The sequence below is a fragment of the Centroberyx affinis genome, unplaced genomic scaffold (assembly GCF_046629955.1).
Source record: "Centroberyx affinis isolate AG114_WGS23_722 - 3 ecotype Tasmania unplaced genomic scaffold, CSIRO-AGI_Caff_v1 ptg009994l_1, whole genome shotgun sequence".
In the NCBI taxonomy this organism is placed as follows: Eukaryota; Metazoa; Chordata; class Actinopteri; order Beryciformes; family Berycidae; genus Centroberyx; species Centroberyx affinis.
In genome coordinates this window covers 19253-29792 of record NW_027284710.1, presented here as the reverse complement: position 1 = coordinate 29792, position 10540 = coordinate 19253, and the positions used below count along the sequence as shown (strand labels likewise).

At 49.8% G+C, this 10540-nt stretch overlaps 1 protein-coding gene across 1 annotated transcript; it reads left to right on the top strand.

Annotated features, from left to right (window-relative positions):
• Window positions 1–283: 283 nt before the first annotated feature.
• Window positions 284–8407, top strand: mecp2 (methyl CpG binding protein 2; the record flags this gene model as incomplete). Its single annotated transcript, XM_071514798.1, has 5 exons — window positions 284–458; window positions 583–803; window positions 1895–2088; window positions 2383–2519; window positions 5986–8407. Coding segments are annotated over 5 exons (2914 nt in total), but the record flags the coding sequence as incomplete, so codon positions are not given.
• Between the last annotated feature and the right edge of the window lie 2133 nt (window positions 8408–10540).

Sequence of the window (10540 nt, the reverse complement as noted above, 5' to 3'; positions counted from 1 at the left end):
TATGAACTGTTCTGTTATAATAATATGAACTGTTCTGTTATATTAATATGAACTGTTCTGTTAATATGAACTGTTCTGTTAATATGAACTGTTCTGTTAATATGAACTGTTTTATTAATATGAACTGTTCTGTTATATTAATATGAACTGTTATATTAATGTTGTTCTGTTATATTAATATGAACTGTTCTGTTAATCTGTTCTGTTATATTAATATGAACTGTTATATTAATGTTGTTCTGTTAATCTGTTCTGTTATATTAATATTATCTGTGTTTTCCAGAGGGGAGGGTCAGGGTGAGGAGCGACCTGTCGACCCCCAGCCTCCCCCCAGAGAGAGAGACAGGTCCCACAGTAAGACCAAGAAGAACCGCAGGGAGCGTCGCCATGCCGACCGGGGGGCAGAGGCCGCGGCCTCGGCCACGCCCCCTGCTGCCGGGCCGCAGCCACAGACACAGGTCAGGACGGGCAGAGCCAACTGCCCAATTGAAATATGTCACAGGAAGCATCGACACGTCTCGCGAGGCTTTACGGATCTCATTTCATTCTTATTTCCACATGTTTTTTTGTTGGGAAAAAAAGGTGTCGGAGGCGACGGCGGGCCCCTCGGATCCCGGGTCGGAGCCGGGGTCGGAGCCGTCGGCCGGCGGGGAGTCGGCCGGGTCGCCCAGACAGCGGCGCTCCATCATCCGGGACCGCGGGCCGCTGTACGACGACCCGTCGCTGCCCGAAGGCTGGACCCGCAAACTGAAACAGAGGAAGTCCGGACGCTCGGCGGGGAAGTTTGACGTCTACCTGATCAAGTAAGCCCCGCCCACTGCCCTTACTACTACTACTTACTACTAAGATGGGAATAATGATTTTAAGGTCACACCCAAACACTTCAGTTTGAAGATAAATTGATTTGTTGACCCTCAAACATCTCTTCAGGGTTTAGAATGGAGTCTCTATCTAGTCTCTCTCGTAGTTATGGCTAAAGATTTCATTGATATCTGTTCCTGTTTTTGAGATTTCCTGCTGACAAACTAACTAACAGGGTGGAAACAGAAGCTCCTTGGTGGAGGAAATTATAATTACAGTCACAGTAACAGTTACGGTACACTGGCAATAATAATAATAAAAATAATAACAACCATCGCTACAGTAAAACTATTTGAATACAGACAGCTACAGACAGAGTGACTGCTACACTCTCTCTGTCATACTGAAGACCTTATCAATATGATTGATTACCATGAGTACTGGAGAGTCACTGCTCTCTGTCTCTCTCTCTGTCTGTCTGTCTGTCTGTCTGTAGTTCAGGCTGAGAGCTTCATAATATTTCGGAGTTGTAGTTTAGACAGAGAGGTGTCAGTTACACACTGTAGAAAATGACACGCTTGGCCTTTCATATTTTGGTGTTCCTGTGGTTCTTCTCTTAAATCACCACAGTGGAAACCAATCTCAGGCTTTTATTGTGATTTGTTTTAAATGGTGGCTACTGGTTTGTTGATTTCAGCAAAACACTGCAGATTCTTATGAATGTTATGAAGTCAATCTGCTGCCCCACAGAGAGCGAGACATTCCCTCTCTCTCTGCCTCAGTGTTTTGTCTGTTTTAAAGTGCTTTCTAACACTGTTCTGGGTTGCTATTGCCCGCACCATTTGGCGTCCCAATAAATCTGCATGTTCACAAGGACAGACGCAAAACAGACCCAAATAGTCTGAAATATTCAGGTTGTAATTCCGTTCAGTTAGTTAATTCCACAAGGAAATATTAACAGCAGTCCTAATATTAATAAGTTATTGTTAGTATAAATATTTATTATTGTTTTTCATCTTTAAGAGGAGGGATTTCACCAAGGAGTTATTGTTGATCCTTGTTACTAGTAATGGTTTGTTGTGTTGTTGTTCAGTTCGGAGGGAAAGGCATTTCGCTCCAAGGTGGAACTCATCGCCTACTTCCAGAAGGTCGGCGACACGACCACCGACCCCAACGACTTCGACTTCACCGTTACCGGACGAGGAAGTCCCTCCCGCCGCGAGAAACGCCCCCCCAAGAAGCCCAAGGTGGTCAAACCATCGGGGCGAGGCCGCGGGAGGCCCAAAGGTACACAGGCACAAACATGAGGAGTTAAAATGAATTTGAAAAAATAATCACTAAATGAAAAACAGCACAAGATTAAGCCAAATGATGGTACTTTGTAAAGGATAGCAGGGAACTGAAGCCCTTGGTTGAGTAAATGGAGACACTTTTACAGACTGCAAAATGAGGGAATAGGGAATTACAAATTAAAGAAATAAACCCAGGGACTGAAGTGGCTGCGTTCATATTTGTATTTGTATTTGTCTTTATGTTTGTGTTTGTGTTTGTTTTTGTTTATGTGTGTTTGTGTTTGTGTAGGCAGTGGGAAGCTGCGGCAGGCTACAGAGGGCGTGGCCATGAAGCGTGTGGTTGAGAAAACTCCGGGCAAACTCCTGGTCAAGATGCCCTTTGGCAAGGCAGAGTCCTCCACCGGCACCACCTCTACTGCCTCAACGGTAGAGTCAGACAGTCAGTCAGTCAGTCAGTCAGTCAAACAGTCAGTCAGTCAGTCAAACAGTCAGTCAGTCAAACAGTCAGTCAGTCAGACAGTCAGTCAGTCATCCATCCATCCATTTTTGAGCCACTTATCCAGATCAGGGTCAGGGCAGAGTAGCCCAGATGTCCTTTTCCCCCACAGCTTTCTGCAGCTCCTCCTCCCAGGCTGGTGGGAGATGTAGTCCCTCCAGTGGTATACCTCCGAAGGGAGGGGGTGTGTGGGGGCATCTTCACCGAGTGCCTGAACCTCCTCAGCTGTTTCCTTTCAATGTGGATGAGCAGTGGCTTGATTCGGAGGTCCTCTCGGATCACCGAGCTTCTCACCCTGTCACCCTGAGGAGCAAACTCATTTTGACTGCTTGCATCTGTGATCTCATACTTTCGGTCTCTTCCCAGAGCTCATGACCATAGGTGAGGGTTGGAATGGTGATTGACCGGTAAATTGAGAACTTTCTTAACCAGCAGTCAACGTCACCATCCCTTTTGCCCTCACTCATAAGTAAGACCCGAAGATACCTGAACTCCTCCACTTGATGCAACTGCTCCTTGCTGACCCTCATCCGAACCACATCACACTCAGCAGGAAACCACTCCATTGGACACTGGAGATCATAATCTCATGAGGACAAAAGCAAAACATCATCTGCAAACAGCACATATCCACTGTAATGTCAGGCAGCAGGACACTCTCCAGACCTCGGCTGCACCTTGATATCCTGTCCATGAACATCACAAACAGGAGGGGGGACAAGGCACATTCTTGTCAGAATCCAACGCTCAACTTGAATGAACTTGACTTAATGCCAAGAATGTGAACACAAGTGTCATTTTGAGTGTATAATGACCATCTGGCTTGCGACAGCATCCCCGGCATTCCATACTCCCACAACACCTCTCACAGGATACGTCTGGGAACATGGTCATGAACCTTGTTCAAATCCACAAAAATCTTGTAGAATGATTTAGCAAACTCTCACGACCCCACAATTTTCCATGAGAGGGGAAAAAGCTGGTCCACTGCTGCATGACCAAGATGAAATCAGCATTGTTACTCCTCAATCTAAGGCTCGACCATTGGCCAGAGTCTACTGTGCAGTACCTGCAGACTTAACAGTGGATTCTTGCATAGGAGGAACAAACCCTCTGGTCCCCTTTCTTAAAAATGGGGACTGCCTCTACTGTCGGCCAATCCAAAGGCACTTGCTCCTGAAATCTACGGTATATTGGAGAGACAAGATATTGAAGGTGTCAACCATGACACTCCAACGATATCCAGAGTCTTCAGCATTTCAGGTCAGATCTCATCCAGCCCTGGTTCCTCACCACTGTGGAGCTTTCTAACACCTCAATTTCCTCTGCAAAGGAGATGGACTCTTCCAGAAGAGAGCTTCCAGAATATTCCAGCACTGCCTCCTGCACCAAGGGTGTGTCTGTCTGATTTAGGAGTTCCTCAAAGTTCTTCCACCTTTTGACAATATCCCCAATTGAGGTCACCATTTCCCTTGCTGAGAACAGCCTGTGGGATGTCCTATCTTCCTGTCCTGAGTCACTGAATGGTTTTCCAGAACCTTTTTGAGGCCGTCCAAATGTAATTTTCCATAGCCTCTCCAAGCTCCTCCCACACCTGGGGGTTTGCTTCTACAAATACAGCACCTGCAGCCTTTTTAGCCTGAATCAAGAGTCTTCCATGTCAACGAGGCACAGAAGGCCTCCTTCAGCTTGAAAGACCCCCCCACTGTCGGTGTCCACCAGCAGGTTCTTAAGTTGCCACCATGACAATTTCTGACCACCTTCTGGCCACAGCTCCTGGCAGCTGCTTCCATGACAGAGGTTTTGAACAGGGTCCATTCTGACTCCGTGTCCCCAACTTCCTCCAGAATATAAGAGAAGCTGGTTTAGAGGTGAGATTAAATCTTTCTGAACAGTCTTCCACCAGGTGTTCTCAGTAAACTCTCTCTACATTTGGGTTTACCAGGTCTGTCCAGCCCCCCACCCCCACCCCCCCCTCCATCTAATCCAACTCATCACAGGAAGGTGATTTTATTGACAGCTCAGCTCCTCTCTTCACCTGAGTGTCATTTGATCATCAACTTTTGGTCCAAGGTGATCGGGTACCAATTACACTTATGAACCTCCTTGTGTGGTGTTTGTTATGGTGCGAAACAACGCACCACTCAGATCAGGGAGGCCACTCCTCCCAGTCACGCCCCTCCAGGTTTCCCAGTTGATGCCAATGTTGAAGTCTCCCAGTAGGACTATGGCATTGGTAGGTGGAGCCTTCTCCAGCACCCCACCCACCATTTCCAAAAAGGTTGGGTACTCCAAACTGCTGTTAGGTGTAGAAGTGCAAACAACAGTCAGTTTTCCTCTGCAACTTGTAGTTGCTTTGAGTTGACCTTCTTATCCACTGGGACCAACTTCAACTGTGCAGCAGTGAGCTGCCTCACTCCCACCGGGCGTCTCTAATCCTGGACAACTCCTGAGTAGGAGAGAGACGTTCCCATCAAGATTCAAGGACTTGGTTCTAGAGCTGAAACTGTGCATGGAGGTGAGCTCAACTATATCTAGTTGATATTTCTCAACTTCCCACATCAGCTCCAACTCCTTCCCTTCAGCGAGCTTATGTTATGTTCTCCATTCCAATAACAGCTTCCGTTGCTAAGGTCTGCCAATTCAAAGTCTCCTTTGCCCTTGCCCTTCACCTGACAGAATTTGCACTAGATCCCTTTGCGTCACTTTGCGACCCTCCTGGAATCCCAACGTTGTCATGGTGGAGAGGTAAGTGTGCCAAAGTGACTTTTAGAAATATTATGCTGGGAGCCTTGTGCTCCTGGTAGGGACATCCAAGGCAAATTGGTCCCTGTGGCAGTTCCAAAACATCGAAAGAACCCTCTCCCGGAACAGGGATGCTAGGTGCCAGGAGCCAGGCCTGGAAGTGGTGTTTGCAGGCGAGTGCCTGGTGGCTGGCTCTGTGTGTTCGTTCATGTATGTGTAACACTTTTTGCAATGCACAATAATTAGGGGAATTAAGGTATGCACTGTTTAGGCCGTACAGAGCCCCAAGAGTCCTGCGTAAGGGAAATAGTGTGCACTTGTAGACCAGGTAGTGCAGTAGACGTCTCAAGCATGGACAGGGTCCTCACTGCAGCCTGCAGACATCCACATACCAGGAAGTAGCTCAGTGATTTTCTACCTCTAATGTCAATGCATGAATTATATGTTTTGTTCAGCGATTAATTTAGTTCCAACAACATTGTGCTACCACAGCACTTTGGTGTTAAGACGAGGAGTTTTTAAAGTCAACATGGTCTCCAGTCGTGTATACCCCCATCCAACCCTCTACCCTACCCTGCACTTGATGTTAATGCTATTGGTTATTCTGGCATTATGCTAATGCTACTAGTTGTTCTGGTCATTCCCCTACAGGCAGTGTCTCCAGCGCTGGTGTCCACCAAGTCCCGTCCCGGCAGGAAGAGGAAGTCAGAGCAGGAACTTCCTCCCCCCCCACAGACCGCCCCCAAGAAACGTGGCAGGAAACCAGCCTCTGCCTCAGTGACACCATCGGTTGCCACAGCAGCGTCCTCCTCGGCATCAGCCTCTGGAAGCTCATCGACAGGGAGCTACACCACGGCTGCCATCTTGGCTGCCGAAGCCAAGCGGAGAGCAGCCAAGGAGTCTTCCACCAAAGCCGTCGTCCAGGAAACAGCCCTGCCGATCAAAAAACGCAAAACTAGAGAGACGGTGGAGGAGAGGGAAAGCGTTCAGACCCCAGCGGCTACAATGACTGAGACTGGAACGAGGGTTACTGGAGAGGGGGAAGGAAGTACGGGGGGAGGAGCGCCAACTGCCGAGCCTCACCCCGCCACCTCTGAGCAGAGCCAATCACAATCACAGAAGCAGCTTCCTGGTTCGGATGAGAGCCAATCACATGGACACAAGCCGCATAAAGGGAGGAAGCACAAGGAGAAACCTGGGATTGAAGCAGGAGATGGAGGGAGCAGAGGAGGAGAAGGAGGAGCAGATGTAGGTGACAAGGGAGAAGGAGAGGGAGGAAGAGGAGGAGAAGGAGTTGGAAGGAGTAGCAGCAGCAGTAGCATCAGCCCGTCAAAAAGCCACAAGAGGAAGGAGCGTACGCCACACAAACATCGCCATCATCATCACCATCATCATCATCATCGCCCCCAACAGTCCTCCTCCTCATCTTCCTCCTCATCAGATCAGCATCTTCCTCCTCTTCCACCTCCAGCCTCTAGACTTCCAACACCCTCCACCCAGCCCAGGCCTGAGGTCGACCCCCAGGCCATGCCCCAGCCTGCCACCCAACAGCCACAGCACACCCAGCAAGCTCCACCCAGACCCCAGTTCAAGGCTCCGCCCCAGTCCCAAGCTCCACCCCAATCCCTACCTGAACCTCGGCATTCTCTTCCCCAACCACGCCACCTACCCCAGCCCCGTCCTCAACATCCGCAGACCCAGTCCCCCAGTCAGGCCCAGCCTCGATACCCAGCGCCCCAGCCCCCGCCTACTCGGCACCTACTGCCCCAGCCACAGCCCCAGTCACGACCCCAACACCCCCAATCCCAAACCCACAGTCAGCCGCAGGTCCTGGCCCAAAGAGCCCAGTCGCAGCCTCTCCACCCCCCAGCCCAGCACCGAGCCCAGGTCCAGTCCCAGCAGGCTCCACTGCAGCCACACTCTCAGTCCCCACCCACCCAACGCCTTCAGACTCTCCAGGCAAGGCACCCACAGCACCAAACCCAATCCCCTTCAGTATCCCAACCCCAACCCCAGCCCAGGTACCCATCTCAACCCCAGCCCCAGCCCAGACACCCATCTCAAACCTTACCCCAGCCCAGGCACCCAGCCCAACCTCAACCTCAACCCAGGCACCCAACCCAACCCCAACCCCAACCAAGGCACCCGTCTCAACCCCAACCCAGGAATCCATCACAACACCAACCCCAGACTCAGTACAGGCCGCAACCCAGGCAGCCTCTCCCCCAGCCCAGGCTACCCCAGTCCCAACCGCAGTCCCAACCACAACCACACTTTCAGCGAGTTCTCCCCCAGCCTCGCCCCCAGGCCCAGCCCCACCCCCAGCACCCCAGGCCGCATGTACAGCACCTCCAGCCCCACCGAGCATCTCCCAGCCTATCCAGAACCAGCCTGGTCAGCCCCAGCCCAGCAGCCCCAGCCCAGCAGAACCAGAGTGAACAGCCCCAGGATCTCAGCACCTCACGGCCCGGCCGAGGGAGCCTTCTGCCAGGCAGGGAGGGAAGCCGGGAGGGTGTCAGGGTGGAGGGGAGAGGGGAGGCGTCAATGGCAGCAGACAGCAGAGAGATGTTAGGAGGAGGAAGAGGGTCAAACAGCACCTCCAGAGCTCCCAGCACCACGCCCATGGTCCCCGGGCCTCCGGGAGGAGCCGGGCCCGGGGTCGGTCCGGGGCCCGGGGTCGGCGCCGGGATCGAGGGCCGGGCGAGGCTCCGGGCCGAGGCGGAGGCAGCAGGTGAGGGCAGGGAGCTCAGAGACATCGTCCCCCAGTCTGCCGTGCCCCGCCCCAGTCGAGAAGAAACCGTCGAGTCCCGGACTGCCGTCAGCGAAAGGGTCAGCTGATTGGTCGGGCCGGCTGATTGACAGGCTGACTAATCAGTAGACTGACTGACCGAGTCGGCACCAAGCGGAGGAGTTTGACTGGGGTGTTCATGGAGGTTTAATGTTTTACACTGTTTTCAGATAGAAATATAGTGTCACATAGAGCTGGTAGGACTGTCTCAGCTTCTACTCGGTTTGATTCTGTCTGGAGACTGTAAAGCTTTGGCTTCGTGAACCGACCTGAGGGACAACCAGAGAGGAAAACGGACGGTGTCTTTTTCTAGGAAAAACAAACGACGAGGAAAAATCGATAAAAAGTGTGTGTGTATATATAATCAAAAGGCAGCTGTTGTGTCCCGCTAGTCTCCGTGGGGGGGTGGGGTGGGGGGGGTAGTTTGGAACTAAAAACCAACGCTTAACAACACATTACTCTGAACGAAACGTTGCTTCCGGAATATAACCTGTTTTTTTATTTCATATTTTGATAGTTTATTGTTTTGTCTCTGTTATACAGCTTTAAACTCTGATATTATTGACAGACAGTCCCTTACTCATAGCCGTGCTGTGGACTGACAGTCCCTTACTTACAGTCCTTCCATTGACTGATGGTCCCTAACGTAAAGTTTCACAGGAGAAGCTTTACGTTATCCATAACGTTATCCATACGTTTTCCATAAAACCCATGATAAAGGAGGGGGGGGGGGGGGGGGGAGTGGGGGGTAATTTAGTCATTTGTGCCCATTCCCCTCCAGAATACCCCCTACTGGTAGCTAAACTGATATATTAGTATTCATATCACATCCACTTCATGGCTCGAACAGACCTGGTCCTGAATAGACTCTTTAGAATTAAATCTGAATATTGTTTGAAATATTTGAACAACTTGAGGCGCGCTTGATTCGTTTTACCAGACACTTCAACAGCCTCAAAACATGGTCAGTCGTGAAATGAGATAAACCAGAGCGCTCCTCACGTTTTTTTTTCAAGTATTTCAAACGTGTCAAGCTGTTCTTCCAGGTGTGGTGACACAGATACAGCAGGTTAGAAAATCTTCCATACCGGTCTGCATTGAGTCTGTTAGTTTTGGTAAAGTCTTTTTTTTCCAAAGGCAGTGCTTTTAAAATCAAACCAAACCCACTTTAAAGTAGCTTTATTTTAGTTTTCAGTCTTAATGAATGTGTGGAGATTTAACTCATTTTGTTGTGAGAATTGTCTTCATGTTGAATGTCTGGAACAGTTTGCACTCCCCCAGTTTGTACAATCAACTGCCTGCCTGTCTCTCTGAAAACTTGCAGGCCTTCAACCAGAGCCGTACATACACAGAGTTCGGCCTCGGTAGTTTTTATCGTCGGCCATGTTGGCACCACGGTCCTGCTCCGTGGCCGTCGGTACAGAAACCGGAGACGTGTGGTGATGATACGGACATTGTTCCACCGCTCCTTAGTCCTAGAGAAGACTCAGTCCAGCCTGGACGAACTCTGCGTGCGTCCGGCTCTGCCTGCCGCCCGGTCTGCTCAGTACGGTTCCTGTTAGCATGCTGTCATACACGCAGCGGATCCTGGTTTTAAAACGTCCCTCTCCTAAACAGACTCGTATGACCCGGCACAAACAGTAACCAGCCACCATATTGCATGTTCCAGAGTTTAGTGCCTATAATATTGTGCGTCTTGCCAGAAGCCACCATGTCAGCCAAGCCATGTTGTGTTTCTAGACTTAGTAGTGATGTGTGTGGTGACTTCATAGTTGCTAATATTGAGGATGAATATTATGCTTTTACTCTGGTTGGAATTCAGTGGAAACTCCAATACACTGTCGCTGTAGACAAAACTAGTTTTTATCTGTTTTCTTATTTTTCTTGCTAACTGAAAGCATTTGTGACCCCTGATCCGTGGTTGACTGACTGGTTGATTGTCTGGTTTACTGGTTGTTTGACTGGTTGACTGACTGGTTGTCTAACTGGTTCAGTCTGACTGAACTGTAGCCTCGCTCTCTCACGCACAAGCACTTCCAGAACCGAGCCCTCCAAACCAGAAGAGCAGCAGCCTGTTTCCACTGCAGGGCCGAACGAGTTCACCGACACGATTTTAACGTCTTTAGCGTCTTTTTGACTCTTTTGGCTGGAAATGGATTTAGCAGCTGGGATTTAGTTTAAAATAAACAAATGTCTGTTATTATCTGTTGTATAAAAAAAAACATGTTTTTTAGGAATTAAAAGAAAAAAGTCAATGTCATTCTCAAGTAAAGAAGTGCGTTTTGATCGTCGGTGAGTACCGGACGTCCGCTCGGTCTCCTCACCGGAGGAACGGCCGATGTCGACCACAGTTGCCTTGTTTCTTGTTTGAGGAAAAGCTTCGGCTCTCGTCGCCTCCGGTGTTCGGGATGGAACGAT